Source organism: Nothoprocta perdicaria, unplaced genomic scaffold, assembly GCF_003342845.1.
Source record: "Nothoprocta perdicaria isolate Ctin4 unplaced genomic scaffold, notPer1 scaffold_2, whole genome shotgun sequence".
NCBI classification, from domain to species: domain Eukaryota; kingdom Metazoa; phylum Chordata; class Aves; order Tinamiformes; family Tinamidae; genus Nothoprocta; species Nothoprocta perdicaria.
In genome coordinates, this window is record NW_020455204.1 from 3,074,677 (window position 1) to 3,101,986 (window position 27,310).

The 27,310-nt window shown below is 43.1% G+C and overlaps 1 protein-coding gene across 1 annotated transcript in view; it reads right to left on the reverse strand.

Moving 5' to 3' along the window:
* Positions 1-306: 306 nt before the first annotated feature.
* Positions 307-27,310, reverse strand: part of PPIL2 (peptidylprolyl isomerase like 2) — a 69,027-nt gene continuing 42,023 nt past the window's right edge. Inside the window, exons 14-21 of the mRNA XM_026037802.1 lie at positions 26,779-26,868; positions 24,763-24,796; positions 15,846-15,963; positions 13,382-13,438; positions 3,517-3,589; positions 3,309-3,371; positions 2,651-2,790; positions 307-1,749 (exon numbers count right to left, since the gene is read on the reverse strand). Of these exons, the coding sequence (XP_025893587.1) occupies positions 1,656-1,749; positions 2,651-2,790; positions 3,309-3,371; positions 3,517-3,589; positions 13,382-13,438; positions 15,846-15,963; positions 24,763-24,796; positions 26,779-26,868 (669 nt within the window). The 3' untranslated portion in view covers positions 307-1,655. The remainder of the gene's footprint in view (positions 1,750-2,650; positions 2,791-3,308; positions 3,372-3,516; positions 3,590-13,381; positions 13,439-15,845; positions 15,964-24,762; positions 24,797-26,778; positions 26,869-27,310) is intronic.

Sequence of the window (27,310 nt, forward strand, 5' to 3'; positions counted from 1 at the left end):
ATTCTACTCCTATGGATTGCATTAAACTATGCCTGTGCCACCTTTAGCAAGACTGTGAGCTTTACAACTCAATAAAATGCTGAAGCGGGAGTTAGACAGAAAGGATCGATAACAGTTTATCAGGAAAGGGCCAGTCCGAGAGAGGTAAGAAGTTTCAGGAAAACACAAGGAACTCAGCTTGAGGAAAGTACCATCATATCCCCTGTTCCAGGAATCGAACATGTGTTCAAACTTATACATTGCAAGTTGTTTCAAAACAACAACAAAAAATCCCTATTATTATTTCAAACTATTTTGAACTTCCTATGATTTAACAAAGATGTAATCATATCCGCAAAAATCCCAGCGTTTTTTTATGAGCATCTCAAAAAGTAGGAATGAATCATTTCCTGGTAAGACAATCAATTTTGTAACGCCATGATCTTGGAAATGACAGTTGAACGCAGTCAAAGGCAAGCATTCAAAGGAAAATAAAGGCATTTAATGCAAAACATGTTAACAAAAGTTTTTACAGCAATTTCATAAAAATGGAAACTTCTCTTAAAACACGAATGCACTGCCATAAATGCATCAGCTATAAATCTGATTACAAAACTATCTCCTCAGCCATGTGGAGGTGGGGAGGGCATTTCGAAAATGCCCAAGAACGGGAAGTGTTCTGGATCTAGCCTAGGATGCCTGAATGATGGTAACACACATGATGTTTTGAGATTACAACTTCACAGGCTGCTACGTCTCTACCCCTAACTCTTTAGTGAGCACCCTATTAGGTCTGTGGGCATTCAAGGTAAGTATCCTGCACTCCTCTTGACTGTATCAYGTTTTCTCTAATGAGAAACCCGATAGCGGGGCAGACTGCAGGATGTGCTCCTAGCAAGCAGCAGGCCTTGGGGATGGCTAAAACAAACCCCGTGAAACCCTTCTGGTTCCTGGTGCGTTCCTTCGGGCTGTAGCTTCTGGAGCCGGCGGGCAAGCTGGAATCGAGGTGTCCCGGCCCCGTGGGCTGCCACAACAGCTCTGGAGAGGCAGCAGGGCAGCAACCAGCTTCAGTGGGTGCCCGGGCAGCTCGGCTGCTGCCCAGGCTGCCAGAGGGAAGGGGAGCAGCCAGCTCAGCCTGCAGGGAGCAGGGAGGCCCTGTGGAGCCGGTCTGGGGCCATCCCAGAGGCACAGACTGTGGAAGACAGATTTGGTCCACGTTAAGGAGCAGCAAAACAGAGCTCGGAAGGATGGGAAGCCCCAGGCAGGGCAGAACAAGCTGGAGGCCTCTCCTCCCCTTGGCAAAGCCAGGCAGGCACTTCCCCGGCACGTTAATTCATCTGTCGGGCTGGCAGATGGGGCTCATCTGGAAACCATTACCTGAGACAGGAGCGCAGTGGGCAGCGCAGGSGCCCGCGAGGCCTCGGAGCAGCGACGCTGCTCTCTGCTCCCCACACGACAACAAAAAGCCTTCAAGGAAGCTGCACTGGGGACCGCAGCTCTCTGGAGAACAAAGCCGCATTAAGCTGCCTTAACAAAGCAACAGTTTTCTTTGTGGGTGGAAGGGCAGGCAGTGCCTTCCCTCCCCAGGACGGGCTGGCGTTGGGGCTCTCGGGGACGCGCGGGAGGCCGCCCCGTCTTCCCCACCGCGCTGCATCGGTGCTAGGCTCCTCGCTCTGCTACCAGGAGCTGAAGTCCCCGAAGCCCGAGCTCTTTTTCTCCTTCTTCGCAGCTGTGCTGGTGGAGGGGCCGTCATCTTCCACACTGCGCTTCCTAGGGCCCCAAGGAAGACAACACTCAGGGACTATTTGACTGACGTATGCATCAAACTGATATAGGGGCTCACACACTGCTGTGCCTGCACATCATGCAGGCACGTACAAGCTGCCTAAGGAGGTGCACAGGTTGGGGCACACATAAATACACTCCTTTTGCAGCACAGAGAGGACAGAGTTTTTCTGAATGCTTTTACAGAAGGCTAAAAATCAAGAACATATATATATATTTTAATTTATCCACAACCCATGCTGAGCTGCTGCTGAGGCAGCGCTGTGTCCTGTCCTTAGGGAAGCAAGGAGGGCTGCCAGTCCCAACAAGTGCAGCCAGGGGCTCCGGGACAGGATGCCCCAGGAGGAGCCTGAGCGACGTGCCGGGCAGCTGGAGCTGCGAGCCAGGCACCAGCACAGCYGGGGCCGCACAGCAAGCCCGGCCGCCAGACCCACCGAGTTCAAGGCAGCTCCTTGGGCAGGGGAGAAGCTGATGGAAGACACATTTCTGGAAGAGTGGCCTTCAGAAATAGCTGCAGAAGGGGAAGGTTGAAGCTGATGGGGGAAGTGACAATACTGTTCCCTCTCAAGGACTTCTGTATTGTGGAAATACATCTAAAGCTGAGAAGTCAGCACGTCCRTGTAATTATGGACCAACATGGTCACAATGAAATGATAAAGAAATGAGAGCTTGCTTTAAGTTCTCATCTTGAAAAACAAAAGATCTAGAGGGAATTCTGACCGTTAGGACTGCTTGCAAGCACCTTTGCACAGTCTGATGGCACAAAACAAACATTTGGCCTGTTAGAGAGACCCRGTGAATAGCCCTGAGCATCCAGCAACGAAGACAACGGAAGCACCAGGCAAAGATCAGCTGGGATCTTAGCTCAGTAAGAAGGAGAACTTACGCTGCAGCCATGTTAATGTATTTTCCAATCCCTTGTCGGTAAGTTTTAGGAGTCTGGATTTCTTTCTTTGGYGGGGCTATCTCAACTTTTGCTTTGGCTGCTGCTTCTTCTTGTTGGGCCTTTTCTCTTTCTGCAGCAACCTGTGGGAAGCAAACAGCACAACGTGTTGCAAGAGCTGGTCCAGAGGGAAGAGGCAATGCCCAGAGCACTGTGAAACTTTACGGCACTCTAAAAGGGTGAAGAGCACAGTCGTGGTGGCATGGTATGCTTTAAAAGCCAGATCCCCAGGGCAGCTACACCCGGGCTGCCTGTAGCCGTTAATGTGAAGCTCCWCTCTCCCTCCTCAGCTGCAGCAACCTGGCTCACACTGGCACTAACATTGGGAAGGGAAGCCACGGTGAGCAGGAGCCCTGCAGACCTCTCCACCGAGAGAGCAGTGGTGACTGTGGCACACAAGGCCTTGCCGAATGGCACACGTGTAGGAAGGCTCTCCATGGTTAGTGGGAGGCAGGAAGAAGGGCACAGGACACAGGAAGAAAATACATAGAAAATGCAAGCAATCTAGGAGGGACCGGTCAGAATGAAAGCTAAAGTCACCAAGTTACAAAATCATGGAAAGAAGGGCTTTGGGCTAGGAAAAAAGTAATTCTATCCTCACCTGGGCATCTGCTTCTTCATACGGATCCACAAAAACAGTTGTTGCTTCAATTCGTATTTCTGTCTACGAACAGAGAGAAAAAGAGAAATCAGAAGCTGCTGCTCAAGTCACTCTGTCTTCCCCAAGCTCCATTTTAGAGAGGTGGCAGCAGGGTGAAGGGAACCGGGGCTAGTTCCTTCCTGCACATCCCCCTCCAGTTCTGAGTTACCTTGGGACGGTCTGTTTTGGGGTCACTTTCCACATTCTCCATAGCAGTCAGAGTATCAAAGCCACCAACCACTCTAGAAAAGATGAAGGACACAATTGCCAGCTGTGACAGCAGATTCAAAACATTCCTGCACTCCTTATAGCCTAATGCATCTATTTTCTGTCTGTTACTCGTTTGGATTATCCAGGCTTTTCAACCATTGTCTTTGGGGGAAGGAAAAATCACCAACCATATCTGGAAGACTTAAGGTATTCTAAATCAATGTGGAAGGTAAGGATTTTCTTTCAAATGTGGGATTTCTATTTAAAATTAAGCAGAATGTGGAAGGGTCAAAAGAGGCAAAGCAAAAACATTTGTCTAAAACCAAAGAGCTTTTCTGGTGCACAGAAACCAGCAAGACGGAGAAAGAGCCATTGTGCACAGCAATCTGGGCATGAAGACACAAACCCATTTCTAAGCGGATTCACTTGCTAGCTTTACAGCCATACATTTGGAGCTCATTTCCTGCCCCCGTGCRCTTTGAAAACGGAACCAGCAGACTTGGTCAAGAAAGCAAATGTTTTCATTAACTTCTGATTTTTAGCTTATTTTTTATTGTGCGTCAGACAGGAGAATGCTATTAGGAGAAAAGGAAATCACAACAAGGCTGCAGCAGTATTAGAGAGAAATGATAGAACTGCCAATAAGGCCATTAAGCTGTGCAAGAAGCGTGAGGATTTCACCTGCGAGCTCTCGGAAGGCTTTGGGAAAGCAACAGAGCATCGTGTCAAAGCCATGAGATATCACCGGGACCCTTCTCGCTGCAGGTTTTATTTGGGAGGATGTCAGAGCCCTGGACTCTTGATTTTTTTTTTCAATATCCAACTACCTTCTTCAAGCTGTTCAGCTTGAAGAATTTCTGGACTGTTGCTTGTTCACTTTCAAAAAAGTGTGGAACAATGGGAAAGTTCCAGGAAAGGATATTTTGAAAGGATAAATGGGGTGACCCAGATAATTATAAGCCATCCTGGCATCCACCCCAGCAAAATAATGGAATAGCAGACAGGACATGATTAAGAAAGAAAGGAAATAAGTAACGGCAGTCAACAAGGTTTTGTGGAAAACAGATTCTGTCAAAAACCTTCTATCTTTGAGACAGCAGATGTGGCTAATAGGGATAACAGTGTCAGTGGAACAGACTTCTGGAAGGCGGCTGATATTTTGATTGAGAAACCAGAATGATATGAAGTGAAAACAGCACACATTAAATACAAAATTGGCTGACAGGTGTCAAGATCTAATTCTGAACAGGAACCACTGTGTCCGTATGTTCCAAAGTACTCTGGTCCCGAGATACTTAACACTTTTATCCACAACATTATCCCCAATTAAGTTTGCAAACAGCTATACTTAGAAGGGCAGTAAATAAAGAAGACGACAGGCCACTGATGCAGAGCAATCCAGATCCCTTAGAAAGGCAGATGGCAGCTGAACAGCATCTGCTTTAGCACAGCCAAACACACGGCTGCGAAGCAGAAACACAGCCCATGTGAAGGGCTGTGGGACAACCCGGAGCAAGAGCAGCTCAGGAAACCAGTGCTCAAACTCCATCCCTGCAACAGCAGCCACCTCCCTGGGCCGATCCACCTGCGCCACAGGCCAAGCCGTGGGCGCGCTGCCCTGCGCAGCACCGTCCTCCTGGGGCGTCTGGACCGGGACCGTCTCTCCCAAACTGAAGTCAAATTCTGATAGTTTTATAAATATAAAAAAAAATGGTGTTTTTTAAGTATTAAGCTCAAATTCATGTATGTTTTTATGAGGTCCATGCTCAGGGATACTCATGCTGCTAATGAAAAATCACCATACAAAATGTGTAAATTATTGTCTTTTTAACCTAAGTTGACTTTTATAGCAATGGAATGAGCAATAGCTCAACTTTTTCAAATACAAATACATCAGTATTTGTATTTGAAAAAAACATACACCGTATTCACAGGCATTTGGCACACTCATGTGCTTCTGTTACAACATCTTGCTCCCAGAAAGGCAGGTCTGTGCAGGCAGCAGCCTTTGCTAGTGCTGGTCCTGCACGGGCCCAGCAGGGACCTAGGGGCTCCTTCCCTCCCTCCCATCGAGCTCTTTCCATCCTCCACATGCTCCTTCCAAGAGCTGCATCAGCCAAACGAGACACAGTGACCACAGCAGCCTGGGGGGCAAGCAGGGCCTTCACATTCAACACCTCATGGGCTAAACGCAGYGTCACTGCCCCTCGCTGGGACTCACCGCTGGGGAGACACTGAACAGGACCGAAAAGGAGGACTCGGTTAGAGAAAATAACATGGTCCAAGTGATCCAAAGGGAACGACTAATGCCCGCCCCGTGGGCTCTGTCCTTGCCCACACTTTGTTGCTGTCACACTGCTGCTCCAAACCTCTCCTTTTTAATCCTGAAGGGTCTGTCGATACTCTGTAATCAGGTCATGACTTCTACCAGCAATTACAAAATGTTTATGCAAGCCAGACGAGTCCCGCTCGTTTGCCACGGGAGGTAGCACACTGGGGGAATTTTTCCAGAGCTGCACAAGGCTTCAAAACCATGCATGATCTTCTGAAAGTTCATAACAAACTCAATTTTAAAATCCTCCTCCAGGCCAATATCAGATTCATTTACAATACTGATGATTAACACACAGTGCAGGATACATTCACTGCATTTTAATTGCCCCTAAAGCAAACTCCTGATTTAATATTGGAGGATTTTCTGGCCAACAGCTCCATTCATTATCTTCTTGTATGTTTTCATTTAATTAGGTTCCGATAATTTGAAATAGCCAGATCAGCTACGCACTGGAAATCTCAGTCGAGTATTCCCTTAGCCCATGGCTAGACCTCCCACAATATTAGCCCTAATGCATTTCAGTACATCAAATCTTCATTCACTGTGCTAATTAAATGCTATTGGGAATACTTGGTCACTTGAACATTTTACAAGGCTGTGATAAACATGGCATTCAGAGGTCGTAAGYGACCTAAATACAGCTATCTTGACACAATCTAAAAGGCGGGAGGGGGAAGAAGGCAAAAGGTTTTATGGTCAAGGTGTTTTGGTGGCTTTTAGCTCTACCACTCTGATGCCATAAAATAGYACTAAGTGCTAATTAAGCCTGTTTGTGGACCTATGCTGTTCTAATATCTKCTGTCATTTTTGTTGCTGTGACAGTTTGACTTAACAGAACCTGCATCTTGTAGCAAAGCAAGCTGTTAAATAAGCTCCACTTGGAACTGAGGGCACGTCCTGCAGAGAGGGAGGAAGTGCTGCAGGGACAGGCTCCTCTTTGCCCAAGAGYATCGTCTCATTAGCAGAAGCATCGTCACCACTGAAACATGCACTCTGCCTTGGGCCAGGGCATCAGTTTGGTGTTCCTGACCTCCTCCCACAGAGATGTGATGTCTCTTTTAGGGCAAGAGATCCACAAAGCCCGGCTTTCGTTCCCTCTAGCAACTTTCCTTATGTTCATGAACTGTTTCCAGGCAAGGTGCTTTTCATTTGCTCTCTATGACCACATTTGATGGCACGATGTCCTTCTCATGTCACAGGAGCTATGGGCCTGCAGGGCAYATGATTCTCTTTTCTTCTTGGTTGGTTGGCTCTAAAATGGAAAATTTTATTCTTTTATACTCCTGCCTTCACTAACCTTTTACATAGAGACTATTTCTGTGCAAACTACAGTGTCAGCACAGTGAATTCTCAGTATCAGTTTATGTCTTTAGAAACTGTCATAATACCAACAAATCATAAAAATAAATTTGTTTATAAAAATTGACTCAGACAAGAGAGTTATGGAAATCATATCCAGGGTATCACTTGGAAGCCTTGTCAAGGATGAGGCCCAGCTGGACTAGGTGTTTCATCAGTAAAAATTAAAATTCAAGAAGGACAACATCATATTCTGGGCTTAGAAAGAAAGGACCTCACACACTTGGTTTTAAGAAAAAAAGCCTGTAGAGGTGATATATGGAAAAATGATCAGATAAATACATCAAGGCATGCAAAAGATCTCTGAGAGCACTACTATTAAATACCCTACCTTGTACAAAAAGGGATATAATCTGTTCTACAAACAAATCTGAGTCCAAACATAAGGAATTCTGCCTATTGGTTTAATTACAACCAAATATAAAGTCTGGAAGCTGGGACCMATATCCCTTCCTCCCCTGCACAGGGCCCAGGCGCAGGCGACCAGGGACACCGTGCCAGCCCTCCCCAGGCAGCACCAGCTCCGCTGAGTTTGGGGCAGAGCAGAAGAGGAGCGGGGAGAAGGGCACGAACAAATTTAACCTGTTTCGGGCCCACGTAGGCACCACTACTTGCTCTGCATGGCCTCACTCACACTTAGCTTTACACTGACCAAGTCAGCTTTGGTGAGGGTTAAACACATGTTCACACGATAACCTGCAAGGAAAAGGAAGGTACCTTCAAGACACTATTTACATTAGAAGGACTCCGAAACAGGTCTGCTGTTTGCTTGCAGTAGATGTTGAGCAGAGAAAGATGATCTCAACTATATATTTAGCTCAGCCTCCCTGAGACAGCTTGTTGTATTTTTAGTGGAGCTTGATAAATGTTGCATTACACTTAGGCATGGGTGATGAGGTAGGTACATTTAGATTTCTGTGTTAGCATAGTCACAATAGCACAAAGCTACCCTTACTCGAGCAATTCTGTTTTCTTGAAACCTGAAGTGGCACTGGAAAACTTTGCATCTCAAATTTACAGATGTTATTTAAAATCTTACTTCCTGTTATGGTTCCTTTATGCAAACTGGTAACCTTGTCTTGCAGTCATTGCCAGTAGCTTTGCATGAACTTCAAGTGAAGTATCTGGGGGAGCTCTACTCATTTGCAACATGCCAGACAAATTTTCACTGCTACTTTAGTTGGTGCTGATCCCCCAATGAAACTGTGACTCCTCAGAAGTCTCCCAGACATTCACACATGGACTTCCTATTTCTTATGCTTTTGTTTAGAAGAACTATAAGAATTAAGCCTTAYGCAATGCTGGTGATGGCAGTGGTCCAGGATGATAGAGTTTCCTGGCTAGCAGACAATACAAGAACAATGTCTGGACTTTTGAAAAATAATGCATTAATCTAGAAACAGAAACCAGAAGGAAACTTTATTTTGTAAATGCATTCTGCTGTCAAGCTTACTTTCATAAAAAGAGTACATGCATTTATGCACACACAGAGTATGTAAGTATGCACAAACACATACACTCACTTGGTACAACGTGTTTTCTATGAATGCACCCAACCTGAAACATAGCAAACATTTCTGACCTGCAACACAGATGCAGTCAAAACATCTCAGTGTCACATAAGGGCTTAATCTAGAAGGTAAGATAAGTAATGGTGGCCACTGAAAGCTTGGAAAACAGTGCTTGGAAGAAAGCAGCATTTGGAAACCAGACTGAACAGATGAACTCAGCACACTGGGATTTCTCTGCTGGGGCGCAGGGTTCCTCTGTTGGGCTCATACAACTGTCTGGAAAGAGGCTGGAGCCACCAGCCCAGCTCTGGCAACCCAGCGCCCGCTGCGGTGGGGCCTGGGGAGCAGACCCTGCCGAGCACAATTGCATCAGGCTCCCTGAACAGATGCAGCAGCAAAATCAGCTCTTCTTGCCCTGTCTTATGATTTCTCTGTTCTTCAGATGTACTAAAKGAAAAGAGCAACAAAAACATGAGTTTCCCAGCTTAGAAGGCAGTAAGGTTTCACCAACTCAAAGGAGACAGCGAGTGTTACAAATGGAAACAGACACCATGCATTATTTAACTATATCCAGGTAGCTGAATAATACATGGCAGTAGTTATAAGCAGCTAATCACTTTAAAGGACAACAGGAACCACAGTACAGAACTTGAAGCAGAGGCTAAGGCCCATTTAATACAGAATGAGGTTTATCCCCCAAAACACAACAGTCTCCCAACAAAGCACCTGGCAAGGGGAGGAGGAACCAAAGCAGATGCCAAAGCTGCCTGTGCATCAGCTGCAGGCACCAGCCTCTGCCTTGACCCAGTCTGAGATTTCCCAAAGTGCCTTCTTCATTATTCCTGGGAAACTCAGGAACAAGTGGCACAGCTCYCCAGAGAGCTAAATATCCCTGCGAGAGATACAGGCAGCTGCACAGGAAGCGAAAAATTGGCCTCCAGGACCTCATCTCCTGCCTCGGTCACCACGTCCCCTTCTCGACCTCGGCAAACACAAGTGCTGCTCTAAGGGCCACCCTGCGCTGCGGCACCRGCTGCTCCCGGCCTTGTGACCCTGCCCACCCCACTGCTCCATCTCTTGCCCAGCTTCATCCCACCACATCCCTGCAAGCYGCCTTCCCTCAGCGCCCACCAGGTCTTCCTTGTCCCAAAGCTCGCCCAAATTTCTCAGATCTTTTCCCATTCCTGCTGATGAGGACGCCTCCATGACCTTTCATGAGCAATTTAAATATGCAGGTCTTTATGTGTCCCTTTAACTCCCCAAAGCATCCACGAAGCTGTTTCATTTTCCATGAGGATTTCRTTTTCCTTGACTCTCAAGGAAGCACAAGCTGTTACGTGAAAGGCAGGCTGAGATGGGYCACTACCGTTAACTTTCCTGCATCTATATACAGGCTCTTTTCTACTTATACAGTGAGTTTTCTGGGGCAGAAACTATCGTTGTTTCCACGTTCACAGGGCCAAATGCACTATATCTCTGACCCACGGGCACTATGAGCCATGAGAGCAATGGAAAACATAACAAAAACACAGACAGGATGTGCTGGCATCTACATTTCATAAAGTGTGCCAGTGACAGACAGTAATGTTGGCCTAAAGCAGCTTTCCTGGCTGTCCTGTTGCTCCAGCTCATGCCGCAGCCGAGCTCTCGGTCGCTGCGTGTCCGGCAGGGAATGTGGGGCAGGCCCTTCCTGCAGCAGCCGCTTGCAAACGTTTCCACACTGCAGAGCAGGGACCAGTCAGCTGGTTTACATTATTTGGGTTTCTGAATTAAACCTCTTACCAGGCAGCTAGAAACCAACAAAAGCCTCCAGTTAGTTTTCAAGGTAATTACAGCATTCTCTAAGTCTGGAGAAATGGTAATTACTAGAAAGGGTAATTACCAAGTTAATCGAGGCAGCTCTGCTGGAGCAGCCAGCACCTCCATCCTCCCTCGCTGCTTCGTCCCTTCGTGCCCAAATCATGTTTTGGTTTCAGTAGCATCTAGCAGTGTTATTGCCAGGTGGGCAGTGCAGTCTCCGCGCGATTCCCTCCCTGTCCTGCAGCTCACGGCTTCTCCCGAGGCATAAAAATTCCTCTGTCCAAAGCCAGGGACATACCCAAAGCCAGGGACACGTCCCCTTCTTTCCCCAGTCCCACTGCCTTCAGCTGCTGGTTTTCAAACACATTTAGCAGCTCAACACTTGGTAACAACTACCATTAAAAAGCTGTATTTCCAACCAGTGGGGACGTGTGTAAAATGCAGCTCTGGGAGATGGAACTTATCAATGCCTCATCCCACACATGCCCAAAAGAAAAAAGAAAAAAAAAAAAAAGGAGAATTTTGTCCTTTTTCTGTTCTCTCCATTACAAACAGGTCAAATTCCGCTCTCCATGACACTCATGTCAAACACTAACATGAACCAGAGCTGCGCTGAAAGAGCTGAGGACAGAGCTGAGCTCATAGGGAAGATTTGGCTTTTATATTCACTGAGAAAAGATTCAATCGATCTGAAAGGCACAGCAGGATAGCAATCATCCCATCAACACAATCCAATATTACATTCATGGAAACAAAGAATTCTGATTTCATGGCCTCATTCTATTCTTAACCCTAGATATTATTCCTAGATATGCTTCCCAGATATTATTGTACTGTACAGTCTAAGATCAGATACAGGCACTAAATCCTGGAAACACCCAGGATCTAAAGCAGCAAACTGAAGCTGGAGTTTCACTAAAGAAATAATCTCTTGAGTCTTTTGGCTTTTATGGCCTATAAAAATAAATAAATGTAAAGAGGGCAACAGGATTTTCATTGCAGAACACAAATCTTAAGATCTGCATGCACTCAGTTTCTATATTAAATCTATAGGTAAATTAGATTATTCAAATATTTAGCTTGAAGATAAGCATGGGAAGACAGGAATGCACCTATTCTGGCACTGCCATTTTTTACATTCTTGGAATTAATCTTTTTCCATGCAGGAGAGCTCAGGGTAAAACTCACTTTGTAACTCACTGCATCTGTGTTTAGATGAAGATGTTACTTTTTTACACGGGGAGCCAAACACGGTTCTAAGACAACAATTTCAACAATGAACAATTTCCAGTTCTCAGAGCACCACCTCCCTATGGCAACAAAGTGCAGTGCTYGAGATGTCCTGCACGGTGTGAAGGTTTCTGGCGCACGTTCCCTGCAGGAAGCTCTGCCATTCTCTGTGCTCCTCGTCGGTGAATGGTGGTAGAGCTGTTGAATCCTTGGGAAAGAGCCCCTGGAGGGACTGCAGGATATTCAGCAAGCCAGGCTGCATCCCGAACCCAAGAACTGCCCTTTTTGCAGCTGAGCTATCCCAATCCTGATGAGGGRGCAAGCTCAGGTTAATGGCATTACCATACTGGATTTAAAGGGATTTTTGCAAGGAGACTCAAGTTGTAGCTTGAGTAGAGAGTGGAATAACAACAAAGGCAACTCCTAAGACACCCGTAATGCAACTCCTGCAAGAACACACTCGCTCTCAACTTTAAGTATTAGGATGAGCTTTATTTATCTGCTTTCACCAGATGACAAAGGAATTCTCAATTCTGCTAGGACAGACTTGAAAAAGGAAAAAGAAATATAATTCAAAGGGAGTAATTACTGCACGGCCAGTATCAGGGCTAATGGCAATACTACAGGTGTTTAAAATGAAGCCAACTTGTGCCTCAACAACTTGCACTCAGAACAGATGGATTAAATGTATCACTTTCTTTGTACAACTCTATTGTACAACACCCAATCAAAGTAAATAGCATATGCACTTCYTTTCAATTGCTGCTTTTCAAATGGATAAAATTAGGGAAATTAGAAAAAAAAGTCATTTAAAAGTGGTTGTAAAACCCTTGGGAGGCCCCAACAAAGTGGGCTAGGGAAATCACACCTCCTGTCCCCTCATCAAGGCATTTGTTAGAACATCTATTCACCACTCAGTAAATACTATAATCAGGACTTGCATCTGCAGCAGGAGATGCTAATAGCAAACACGCACATTCTTCTCTCTGCAACATAAATATTTTGTAATATATTCTGTAATATATACCTTGATCTGTATCACATGAGGGCTTGAGTGGAAAAGGCTTTGGGGAATACTGCAACAGTTGCTATAAAGAACGATGTCCCATTAYGGCCTTGGCATTGCTAATATTTTTGAGTATGTGGACATATATACACACACAACACATACACCATGACAGATGTCAAAGATAAAGAATCGAAGGGGCCAAAACACCTGAACCATGCAACAGCTCTATGCTCTACCCTGTGATGAAGAGYAGCCCAGTCATGACTGACTCATTGGTTGACAGTTCCTAAAAGGATGAAAACAGCGTTGAGGAGTAATCGCTCGGATCTCAGCAAYTAGCAGGCACAAATATTACGATGAYTGGTTACAGGATGCTGATTACTTTGTTCCTGACTCCTCAGAGAGTCACACACAGAAGGATAACACTTAATAATAAAGCCCTTTGCAGAGGTGGAAGGATATAAAGAGACAAAAAGCAGTGTCTGAGGATTGACACCAGTGAGCGGTTGGCATGTACTGACCAAGCAAACTGGTCAACCAGGACAATGAGGGCTTTGATCTGAGATGACCCCTCACTTACCTTCCAAACACCGTATGTTTCTTGTCCAGATAYGCACAGGAACGGAAGGTGATGAAACTGGAAGGAAGAGACACAACAATTAGCATCTTATCTCCCCAAGGCTCAGCTGCAGCCAGTTAGGCTGGAAAACAGAGAGCAGCCCCTGTGAGGAGACGGGCCCCGCTCCTCCACGAGCACCACGGACCAAGCAGCTCTCAGCAACTCCTGGGTGCATTTCACCTTGGATTTCTGGAGTTTGGACTCATTCTTGAACCTCACTAAYATCCTCCAAGACTCGTGCAGGTAGCACTCCTGCTCGCTGCAGGGCAGTAAGATCTGGTTCCCTCTTGCACATGCTTGGGATTTTGCATCCAGCACTCACAGTTATATAACACAACAGCCACCTGCCAGAGTAAGCTTTAATTTTTAGGATATTCACTTTCTGTATTTTGTTTCCATTACATCGACACACCCATAATCCACTTTTCTCTGGATCTAGCCAATTTGTGCTTCAATAATAAACATGATACAAGTGTTAGAAAGTGGAAAAAAATAGAGAAACTTGGACTTTTRATAGATTCTTGTTTTATTTTTAAACCTACACATGGCAACTAAAATACCAAACCCAAACCAATGCTCATTACTAAAACTCCTCTCTAAAGCTTAACACTTCTTTGGAAGACTTGGACTGCAAGAGTATGAGCCAGAGGTTTCCACACTGTGGTCTGCAGACCGTGATGGCCTGTGCTGGCTGGACGGGTGGTGCTGGCTCTCCTCCCCGTCTCCATCTGCTACGCTACATTAGAGACAGCTAAAAATACATAAACATTCCAGAAGTACTTTTCCATATAAGCAACTGCCTCGGGAAGTTGTATGATTGCAAATAGGAGGGGCTGCAGTTTGCCAGACAATCTACTAAGACGCAGTTTTTGCCCTAGGAAAAGCATGGAGATGCTGCCGAGAATACAAACTCTGGCATAGGCCACATGATGAATCTTAGTCTGGTGCATGTGCTCGGTGCACCAGTTTATTCCCAGATATCCAGTAATTAGATGATCAAATAATCAATTAGGCAATACTGTAATTAAAAAAATTGAGCCATCACAGCAATCAAAATAAAATAAGGCCAATGGAATTAACCTAATTCCCGCTAATCCTGAGGGAGAAGTCTTGAGCATCACTCCAGCTCCAGCTAGTGCCACTTGCATGCACTTGTGTTGCATTGACTTTATGCCAGGAACCCACCTTGTTCAGCACTGCAGTGACTATCGCCTACCTGGAGAGCTCTTCGCATTGTTCCTAAGGTCACAACAGTTGTTAAGGTTTTTAAATATTGACATAAAGTTTTACAAATATGAGAGGCTAGAGTCTCCGAAGGACCTCACATATAAAGGAATTTTACATTCCTTTACATTAAATTCTAGGGAGATAGGTGAGCATGTCTGTGATGACGCGAATTATCTCTTTCCCATAACTTAGCATATGAGTACTTGCAATAAAATTCACACCTAAAGTAAGGTCCACAGCAATTAAATACTGCACACTGCCCTACATATGCTCAGCCTCAAGTATGTGAATAAGCCTAGTAAAGACCCTTTGACTGGCCACCAGTGCATCTTTTCCAAGCTGTAATAAATCTCAGCCCCTTGGAAGACCAAGCCCAAATCCCCCCCTTGTCCTCCAGGGCTGACATGCTGCACAGTGTGCTCCCCATCCAGACTCTCTCCCAGGGCTACCAATAAAAATGAACATTCTTCTATTTCAGTCATTAGAGAGCAACTAATAAATGGTTCARTTGACACAGAACACTTTAAAAAGATTTTAAAAAGACAAATCTCTGTATTAACATTATACATGAAGCAAATAAATACTAGAAGAATATTTCAAAATTTCATTTGTTTTTCTTTCCACTTGTTAGTTTTTCTCATTTTTTAAGAAAAAATTTTCCCATTTTTAAGAAAAAATCTTAAATGAGAATTCTGCTTTTGTACACAGACAAAGAAATCATTTTCAATCCCATACTCTGTACTCTTTCACTGAGATTCTGCACTTCGAACAATCTAGAGCTGTTCCTTTTTACTTAAAAATGGGCAACCAAAAGAATTAACATATGTAGAGAGTTTATGTTTTATTTCATGAATCTTTTTGAGAATTTCAATATATGGCTAAATTTAGACAGAGTGGATAGGTGTAGTAATTTTGTAGGAATAACGGTAGGGAGACAAACCTACAAATTACAAAACCAGAAAAAGCAGGTTAATGATGATGTGATAAATACATACAGGTCTTCTTGACACACTTCATGTGGCTCTTAGTGGGAAAGAGCAGCTGCAGCTACGCAGATTTCAATATGCAGCACTTGACAGAATATTTCACTTGACTGAACTTTGAAAAGTAGCTCATAAAATGTCATTTTTTTCTTAACAGTCTAAGACACAATGTCTAGAGGGAAACGACAAAATACAAACAGCAAGTGACTACTTACAACTGTGACTTGTTTGTATTAGGTCCTGAGTTGGCCATACTGAGAACTCCACGTCCTGTATGGGACAAGTTGGGCTTAAATTCATCCTTAAAAGGTTTTCCCCAGTAAGATTCTCCTCCTTAAAAGAGAAAAAAAAAATGACAGAAAAGTTTGTTTTCACTTGTTTCCTTTGACATTTTGCAATAACACTGTTAATAAAGTCAAGGTTTCTGGGGCTTCTGACTGCTATGGCTGCTGCCAAGCTAATAGGTGAGTGTGTCCTCAAAATCACTGTTTGCAACTGGCAATATAATGTAGTGTCCCCACACTGCTATCAAGTGTGGCAGATGAGACTTATTAACAGTGCTGAAAAAATATCAAGAATTTAATTTTTATTGCTCGTCCATCATTTTCCTCTCCTCTCCTTTGACACGCACAAACAGACAAGAAAAAACAAAACAAAAACCCACCACATCATAAAATCTTKAAGGGTGTTTTCCTGACAAAACAAAGAGCCAAAAAATTACCAGTTTAATTATGCTATGGATATAACATTGCCTAAAGGAATAAAATACCAGGGAGATGAAACTTTTCATAGAATTAGCTAAGAATATGAACTATAAGCCCAGACACTGAACTCCTAGCTATGAATGAGAACATCAATTCCTCCAAATTAAAAGTCAAAAATGAGATATTTTGGACAAGGGGCCTGGATGATGTACCGAGCTTGATAAAACTTTGCATCAGTCTCAGATCTGGCCTTCCAAGACTGGTTTCCTTTCTGTGGCTGTGGATAGAAAGAGGGTCTGCGAGCCCTCTCCCCCGGCTGTCATTTTCACATTATTTATGACAGTTCTGACATTTTCATTTTCACTTTCCTCCCAGATCATTCTTCAAGAGAAAAAAGAATGCTGAGATGAGTCATAGTTTTACAGCCAACTTCATAATCTTGTTTGACAAACCATGAAAAATATTTCACCTTAGGACAATATTAAAAATAAAACAAACAAAATGACCCGAAGAGGCAACACGACGGGTCCATCTGCAGAAGCAACTTGGGAACCATTTGGAGTAGCTGTTTCCCTTGCAAAGCAGGTGGTCAATAAGGATCTGCTCTGCTCAATGGCTGTTTGCTCCCGTAATGTGGAAAAGCAATTTGATGATATGGCTGCATAGGCAAGCAGCAAATAAAGCAAGCAAATAAAGAGGGATAAAACAGGCTCCTGTAAATCCTTACACGGAAAAATCACATATGTTTAGCAAATGAGAAAAGGGGTTGAGAGGATCCCATGAAAATGAAGAATCACAGACGGACAGTTGCAAATGCAAGTCAAACTCGGCAAGCAGGATATTTCAGAAGAAACCAACCCGCTTAAAATTCCAATTAATCATGTTAAAAACACCTATTAATATGTTGACTGTTGCCTGCTCTGCAGCTTGACAGGCAGCAAAATGGGACAAACCCTATAGGGATTTTCTGTAATCAGGAGTAGAGAGGGAGTAATTACATCAGCAATCTTTGGCTATTGAATATTTTAAGATCAAAAAAATCACATCAGCTTGATTCTGTACAACAGTTAATGGGTGAAAGGAACACGGTACAGCTGCACTTMGCTCTGCTAGGTTGAATATATATTCAAGGGCCAGCTCTTCTAGCCAAATCCAAAGAGTTCAACCTATTAAGAGAGTCTTAGCAAAAGCCACTCATTTTCTTTGCTAATGAATGTGTTGGTGTGTTCCCATTTGCTAAGAGGGCTTTTTCCTGCATAGTGCCTGCCTTGCTGCAGAAAAGCAGCGCTGCTGCAGGCCTGCTGATAACCAAGTTATGCTGTTTTGAGCCACGATGATCTGGCCTAACCTGGCAGCAATGAGGGCCAATCGCCTCCAGGGCCTGAAGGATCAGTCTCCAGCACAACTGAATCTTGTTGCACCTGAGTAAGAAACTTAATTCCGCTTTCCTTAAGAAAAATAGATAGTTTCACTTTAAAGGATCTTTTTGAAAGAACTTCTAGTTATTTGTAAAGCAGATGCATTTGCTATGAAGCCTAAACCAGAAAGAAATTGTTGTCTAGATGTTTCCAGATATGCTGCACACAGAAACACACCCAACTGAGACACTGCGTAGTTGCAAGTGGCCAAACTCTTGAGCCTGTTATGCCCTTCAAATACTCTCAGCAGCTGCTGGAATYAGAGCTCTGTCAAGCTGCTGTAAGAGGCAGAAATCAGCCCCAAAGCCTTGGCTGGTCAGAAAAATAATTCAAAGACAGAGCAAAAAATTGTGAATGACAGAGAGACTCTCCCTCTGGCACTAGCAACCAGACTCAAGAGCTTGCAGACAGCAGCAATGAGCTATGGTTTTCAGGTTTTGGAAAATTTGTTTTCTCACAATTTTGTATCTGATCATACCCCGAGGGTCAGAATTAATCTCATACGTACATGGGTGCTGCTCCATTCCAGCTCTCCGGAAAATAAGTGCTAATGTTTTAGAGCAGAGTCAGAGTATTCGAGCAGGGCGCTCGCTCCCGCTGCCTGCTCCCGGGGTTAATCCTGTCTTCCCGAGGGCTGCAGGCAGGAAGGGCGCGAGGCCGGCGCCGCGGAGGCCGTGCGGCCTCGAGAGGACGGAGCACAAGGCCTGGTGGTGCCGCTGGCAGGGCAGCCCGGACACTGCGGACACGTGGAGAGCGCGGCACAGGAATGAACAGGGGTTGTTATTTTTGTCATTTTAAAGAAAAAAAGTAGAAAAAAGTATTCCCCGTAAATTAAAAATGTCAGGAATGAACTGTTTGACAAACTGTTAATCGCTGGAATTGTTCCAAGCTTCAAGCATCTCCCTGAAGCAGGACCAGACGCAGCAAGCTAGAAGATGGTGAGTTAAATGCATGTATTTTTTTAATTACTGAAAACCGAATCTCTTCTGCTCTGAAGATTAAGCCCAGATTCCTGGTAGTCGCTGGCGCGACAGCGCAGCGCTCGTGTGGCCAGGGCCAGGACTGGCTTTTCCAATTTCTGCATTTTGCTCTCTCTAGTAGACTTTGGCGTGAACTTGGAAAATGAACTCACCACCTCTGAACGAATTGATGGTAACTAGGAGCCACTCTGGAGACTGAGCAGATTTTCCTGCCTTTGTGCTCAAACCTGCTGGGAGGTGGGGATGTTCCATCCTCCTTGCTCACTGGGTGCAGAATGGAGCCTGCCAGACACGGGAGAAAGAGGAGGMGAAGGAGGAATAGCCCCTCCATCTACTTCAGCTCTCTAATTTTATATTCCCTGCATATCCCACAAGGAGAGGAAGCTGCTTATAACAGTCCCCATATTTTCCTCTGGGAGAGCCCCCGTCACCATTCGCTTGCTATCTCTGGAGCTAAGATCAGTTACCATTTTAATGGCTACCAGGGAGGCAATACTGCAGGCGAAGCACACTTAGTTACTCGCTCTCATATCCACATCTTGTGCTCATAGCAAAAAGGTGKATTGATCTAAATTGACATCTGGAGCAATCACACGCTAGAAACTACAAAGGAAAAAAAGCCACATTTTCAGATTGGCTTGCAAATTGCAACAGCTTACTCTTTGGTAGTCTTCATTCCTTCTAAAACCATTTATTTTTTTCAGAAAGTATTTTTTTGTTTAAATCCCAGACAGTTTTACTTTTTTTTTTTATTTTTGCCAGGACCTGAGAGATGCATCTCAGGCCTCAGAAATGTAATATTCCATGTAAAAGCCAGGTGTGGGCTGGGGATCATCACTCATGACAGTTGTGAATTTAAAAAAATCCTTCCTTTTTTTGGCATAAAAATTGCTAAGCAGTGGAAAGGAAGTGGGAGGACTCTGATTCATAAAAATGACGGCTTACTTTCTGCAATTTTCTTCTTGTCACTTGGAACAACGAAGTACATAATAACATCTGACACTTCTACAGAGCTTTCCAAGYGAGATTCTTGAATCATTTTGCAAATATGAAAGGCTTAGCTCAGCCGGTGAAGAGAGGTAAGCACTTCTCTCAGATAAGAGGACAGAGAGCTTTTAACCCGATGGTTAAGGAACATTAATTCTGTGCATCTCACCCTGCACAGTGAGATGTAAAAAGGAGCACTTTGCTAGATGGAAAGGTCTCGCCCTTCCCACTCTGCTAAGTGAAAATCAACACCAGAGCAGGCTTCCCGAAACTGGGGACACTTCAGGAACCTTTCTGGCTGTGAAAACACCTTACCAAGTCTGTCCATAATCCCTTTGCCATAAAGAGTTCAGAGGAGGGGAGGAAGCACTTTCCTTTGCTAGTTGCCAAGCCAAATGCAATTCCCATCTATTGGTGGTATCTGCCCTGGACTGTCACAGCTCGTACAACACGTCCTTAGTGCCCTGTGGGATTCACAAAGGCGTCTGGCAAACRCAAAACTACCAACACATTGAAGATGAGAGCACCTGAAATATTCCTGCACTGCTTAAAAAATGTCATGGCCCTATGAATAGTTCTCCATTTTTTTTTTTGTACAGAGGGCTTATGATATTAAACCTATTTTTCCCTTCATGCAAATTTTCTTCTATTGTTTGGAACACTGAAAATACAGAGCAGCTGTTCCCTTTGCACTAGCATGAGCTAGACAGAATTACTCACAGTGTTCAACCACTTAGTTGTTATGAACAGCAGGAAAAGAAATACATYGCAAATGTAAAATTCATTTTCAAATAATTAATCATTACAAAGAATGACCATGACTCAGCTGATTGCTCCAAATACTGCCTCTCTGGGTGGTTGTTTTGTTAAGGAAAAGAAATAAGCTGCTGCAGCACAATAAAATCTCTCCCAATGTTCTTCTGAAATATTAAGTTCAAAGCTATAGAAAATTAGTTGGGCCCTCTAAAGAAGTATCAGCCTGGGACTGTATACCTAAGTGCTCTGGCTACACAGCCCTGCCAGCTCTGATAAGCTACTGGAAACTGCTCCTCTCTTTTCCTAGTATGGTATCTCAATTGCAGGATGCCGTAACGCTAATTCCTACCCTCCTCCCATCCCAAGGTCAGCTCTTGAGTACCAGAAATTACTGGCCTCCCCCTGCAGCACTYGCCACAGTTGCACTAATGACAGACAGTGACTCAACAGGGACACAACTGCATAACCAGCTTGGCATTTTACATTCGTGAAATGAGTCCAGGACAAAAGCACAGTTATCCCTGTAAGCTGAGTGCATAGTTACAATCTATATATGCATGACATGTAACCTTCAGTCATGTTGCACTGAACGTGCCCAAAGCCACCCCGAAGCTGAGCAGCCCTGGGCTTAGCTAGCAATGGAGCGGGGGATCACGAAAGCATTCGGGTGGTGCAACCGTAAACCTGACACCTGCTGCTGAGGAGGGGATGAATGTCAGATGAGACAAGCCAAATGGTGGGCAGATTTCTGAACAAGTCTATTCTGGCCTCTGCATTGATGATTAGGGATAAGTAAACAGATATAACAAAATAAAAATATATACAGGCGTAACGCGCTGTCCACATATCACTTGCAGAAGGTGTTTAAAGTCCCTCCAAACCTCTAGGCCAGGAAACTTCAGCTAAGGAAAAGGTCCTTTGTGGGAAAGGAAACAAAAGAGGTTCATTCTGCCTGAAGTTTCCCAAAGAAGGCTCTAAAAGAAACAATTCTTACAATTTTAAATATGCAGATTTGAAGGATAACCTCCAGCTAGTCTTTCCCATTACCAACTGGAAAGCAGGGAGGAAAAAAACCTGTCTTTCTCAGGTATTCCAGAAGTCAAATTATTTACTCTCATAAGCCTCTAAAGACCATTAAACCTCTATCATCTATTTCACTTTACAAGATGCACCTGTTTTTTTTGTTGTTGTTTTTTGTTTGCAATAGTGAGTCAAAGATATATTGACTCTCGAGGTCGAGGATCCTACCCCTCTATTCAGCTCGGGTGAGGACGAATCTGGAGTACTGGGTGCAGTTCTGGGCTCCCCAGTGCATGAGTGATGTGGAGCTTCTAGAGAGGGTCCAGCATAGAGCAAAGATGATGATTAAAAGACTGCTGCAACTATCATATGAGGAAAGACTAAGTCAGCTGAGCCTTTTTAGCCTAGAGAAGACTGAGAGGAGATCTGATCAATATGTATTAAGTACCTGAGGGGAGAATGTAAGGAGGAAGGGGTCAAACTCTTTGTAGAGGTGCCCAGTGACAGAACAAGGGTTAATGGGAACAAGTTGCAACATAGGCAGTTCCATCTGCATGTGAGGAAGAACTGCTTCACTGTGAGGGTGCCAGAGCCCTGGAACAGGCTGCCCAGGGAGGCTGTGGAGTCTCCTTCTCTGGAGGTCTTCAAAACCCACCTGGATGCCGCCCTGTGCCTCGTGCTCTAGGGGTCCCTGCTGGAGCAGGGGGTTGGACTGGATGATCTCTAGAGGTCCCTTCCAACCTTAACCATTCTGTGATTCTGTAGACAGGCTTGAATATAAATGCTTAAYATTCACATTATCTAAGTCACCCAATCCTCACCGACTCATTAATTAGTAGAGGGGCACAGAGATTTTTTAAGGGAATAGAATTCACACTCCCCTTCCTTCTGTCAATTCTGTAGTTAAAAATAAGTATCCCATTTAGTGGCAAACTCGTCTTAATGATCTAAAGCTACTATGTGCCTGGTATCTCAAATCAAAGGATAGGACAGAGGAAACACTTTAGTTGTCTCTATGCCTAATATTCAAGCATTCTTTTCTGAGCTTACAATCTTCCAATGTTCCTAGAGTTATCAGACAACAGCCTGTCACTTACTGTCTCCTGTTAAAATCTAAGTCTGCTTTCCTTCCTACATATCCAGGACAAAGCAATTACAGAAATGACACAGTTTCTCTCTGTAATAGGGAAAAAACTTCCCCTGGAATGCTGAAAAATGACTTCAGAAGCATTTCCATTTTTTCTATCCATGACCCTATTCATCTTCAGCCATTCTCTCCCTCTAGCATATTCCTCTAATATTAAAACCTGCATTTATCTTCTAAATTTCTATGGCAATACTGTCACCATATGAGTAGATCAAGATCCCACCCATCAATTTTCCCATCTCCTGTGAAAGGGGAAGTGAGAGGGTTTCCAATTTTCTATCCTAATGCTCCTTTCCAGCACCAAGATAAAACATTCAGCAAAGTTGATCAGAAAGTTTCAAAAACTGCCTGGAAAGGGTTTAAAGAGTTGTTATTGGCTCACTAACTGTTGATCAGAAATGCTTTGTAAAACCAATAACACACATCTGAAGACAATACAATTGGGTAAGAGCACAGAATAGTCAGCCAAAGTAGGCTGACAAACACATTACTATGTGAAGTTAATGTTGACCTCACATTCAAATATGTAAGCTCCATCCAACAATCAGGTACTTACAATAGTAAGGATTAAAGAAGGATATTTAAAAATCAGTGCTCTTCCAAGAAACAAACCCATTCTGTTGCAAAGATGATCGCTGTATCACCTGAACTCTGCCATAACCACAAACAGTCTCTAGAACTCTGCAACACTGTCACACTTACTTGGGTCTAAACAAACCAGTTCCTTAGAACTTCAAGTCRTTACAGATGTTTGCAACACATTTGGTCTGCAGTATACATCTATTCAACTAAGATGACAAGGAGGGAAATGAGATGTAAAAAAACTAGACATTAGACACCATTAGACTCCTTTCTATTAAAAAAAAAAGAATATGCATGAACTCATCTGCATTTTACTTCCTACTTGCTTTTGGAGTGGAAATGGGTCTTGACCTTCAATGCAGTTGCACTGCCAGTCAGTGCTAGGTCTCTCTTCTGCCAACTGTTAATTGTACTGTCTTAAATAGTTTTGCCATTTGCACAAACAGAGAAAAGAATGACACCAGCGACTTTGTTTCCATTCCCTAGCAAGCTCTGAACTTCAGCCTATGAGGGTGAAAGGTTTCTGAGTCAGCTCATTAAATGTCTCTAGTCTGCCGACACCTATTTAATTTCTCATTTTAAAAGACGTTCCTAATTAGATATTTTGGAATTTGAATCAGTACTTTCCTTCTTTAAAAAAAAATCACATTTCTTTTGATAATCCAAGCAGATATAGTAACATTGCTTGTCAATGAGCTTTTGCCATCAAAACTCAAGTGTTAACCTCCTCACTCAGCAGTAACATACTAATATTACTTAAAAGTGAAGAATGTTTAGGTATTTAACAAAGCCATCTGTTTTGGATGACCTGCAAGCACATACACAAGAATGCATTGCTTTTGCATGTAAGTTATGCATGATGAAATAGAGTAAAAACGCATGGGCCATCACAGGATGGTGGCTGTGAGAATGGGTAATACCCTGAGTATCTTGCAATGCACAGCAAGAAGTAGCTGTTACGTCTCTCAGTCTTTTCTAGTATGGCTATAAGGGAGATCACTAAGAACAAGAAGAAACTGGCAATGGTGATCTCTAAAAATCAGAAAAAGAGAAGCTTAGGTCTTATAAAGCAACTAGTTGTGAGAAGAGATACTATCTGGACATGCACTCAATCAGAGGCAGGTTTCTAATTTACAAATTCAGTATTCAAAACCAGCTTTGCATGACTGTTCCTTACTTTGTTCTTCACCCTAGAAAAGGCTGGCTGTAAAATCTTTAGAGTTTTTATTTATTTATTTATTTATTTTCTGGAAAAAAAAGAAAGCAAAGCTTTTACAGGAATTGTACTTGGAAGACTGTCTAAGGTTTAGACTGAGAATATATGGGATGGAATTTTAAGCATAGTTGAAAATGYCATAAAAGTACAGCTATAAAATTGAACCTCTGCTTTGGAGAAGAAATGCTCAGTAAGTACTACAAGTCATCACAGAATTTTATTCTACAAAGTGGCTTGGAAAAAACAAACAACAAACAAAAAACCCAGTAACAACACCATGCATGAAGCAAAAATAGCTTGCTTAATTTAAACACAATCTTACCTGTTCCTGTTCCAGTCGGATCACCTCCCTGGATCTGCAGAATTAAAATAACAATAATTTTGTTATATATATATATGTGTGAAAAGTATTAAATACGAACCATAAAATACAATTCTATTCAATTTTCCTCCTTCTGTATTTTGTCACATTGACAAGTTAGCAACACGGAAACCATTACTACTCATTTGGACCTTCTTTTATCAATTGGCTTTTGTCTCCTACATGACTCATCCAAGAGCAGAATGACAATTTCATGAAAATAATAGGCCTCTTGTTGGTAAACAGGGAATAAAAAATCTCAAATGGGTTAACCAGATCATACTTTCTGTCAGATGCAGGGTCCTAACTTGTTTGATGATACATTGGCTTTGAAGCCTTTTAAGGGTTTACATTTTGTTACCAATCCTCCAGATGATGGAAAGGCAGGAAATGGGATATGAGATATTTTCTATATTTGTGTCTATATTTCTCATTATCTGCAGTGGGGAAGATTCCCATGTGAAATTGTTCTTTCTGCAACAAAACTTACCACTGTATACATCACTTTGTGTATATACATACATATGAGACACAGAAACATTATTCTATGTTCTAATGCTATTAGGAKGAGCAGGACATGACTAGCTTCATGGTGGTAGCGCACAAGCACAATTTTAATTGTGAGTTTAACTAGGAACTGAGATACACAGTGCTGTCAAAAGAAGCAAGCTTTTTTTAGCATGACAGGATGGAATGTAACATTCAATGACGTCCCCTGAAAGACACGCACTGCCTCCAGGATCAAGTTGTTCATTCCTTTGAAAAGAAGTTACAGAACAGCTACAATAGACCAAGCTGCCAGAACAGTACCTATGTAAATAAAGGTTGTCTTTCCAGGACTTCTGAAAGGCTGCAATAGCAATAAGATGCATCAAGAAGTCATCTCCTAATAAGATCTGACAATTGTTTATACAAGCTAAAAATGTACTAGGAAAGGCCATTTACTAGGTATGCTGAGTAACCAAATCGAAATTTCAGTTCCAAGAATCAAATCTCCTGGTACAAAGCATATTTCTTCAGACTACCAAAATAAGATAGTAAATGTAGCTCCCCTAACTGYTGCCGAAGGACTGAAGCCTGATATCTTCAAAACAGCTCGATATCTTTATAAAAGCTGATGTGTGCTCGTAATAGCTGATTAAACAAAGTCCAATGATTTAAATTTATATAGCATCCATTCCAATGCTATGTGCAATCCATTCTAATTTCAGTCACTGGTGCTTATGGTATAACTGCTCTTACACTCAAAGTGGAACGGATGCTTAAAATGACCAGGAAGTTTGAACCCAAATTCTTCACCACTTTAAGATGGAACTTGGTCATATGAGAACATCTTTTGCTTCTCTCCAACAGCTGTGCTTGATACTCTACATAAACCAGTAAGTTAAAGCTGTGTAAGGGTACATAGTTTCACACTGAAAGCTTAAGTCTTTGACTACAAAAGTCAACTTTCTGGTTCACTGTGTGCTCTTTAATCTCCTGCAAACAAAGCCTAGGCACTTAGTCCTTAATCACGTTCAGAAAAGGATGATCTGATAATGTCCAGCTACCACAACCCGAAYAAAAATTCAGCTGTTTTCTAAAACCAGGCTTCATCTGTACAGAATTTTAATAGGTCAAATATTACTTATCCAAATTAGCATTTCTCCTTCTTGCTCCCTCTCTCTCCTTCTGTTCAAATACCCATCTACCCACAGTCTGGGGAGGATAACATGGGTCTTGTGAAGGCAATGACTTCCAGAAAGCTTAGTCTGGAATGTCAGTGAAAACACTGCTAAGCACAGCRATGCTCCATGTTGCTAGCAGTAATGAGAGTTGTTAGTAAGACTAATAAACACAAAATCAATAAGTAAGGACAAACCTTCTGTAGGTATATTTTTAATATATATCTACTGAAATTTTGATGCATAGAAGGAACTGACAATTAAGCTATCTAAATATTTTGACATCACTTATGGTATATTATACAGGACTTACCACAAAATTACGAATTGATCTGTGAAAAATTGTTCCATCATAATAGTTTTTCTTGCATAGCTTGATAAAGTTTTCGCAGGTTCGTGGTGTCTGAAAGACAAACAGAAGTTTTACTTAAGCATAATCATTAAACAATCAAATTGTTCATTAAATCCTTTACAAGAATCACGTTTCAATGTGTTCACCTTACATAAAAAGAATCACGTATGACCTCTAAAGAAGAGTAGGTCTTCATCTACAGAAAAAAWTTACTAAAGTATAGGAGAGACACTCACTGTGTTAAGTAAATCAAACCCAGACCTCCCAGTCAAGGGAGCAGTGCTGAACTCTTTCCAATAATGTAATTTTCACAAGAACTCCCAGTAGACGCAACGATCGTGAAAGCTGGAAAGCTCAGAGACATCCAAATAGTCCCCGCAGTGCATCTTAACCCTGTTCCAAAAGAAGACTTCTACCACCCTAAAAGTTACTTCCCAGGGTAAGAAAGAACCTGACTTCTTTGCTCAGCTATTCCGAAGTGAAGACGCTGCAG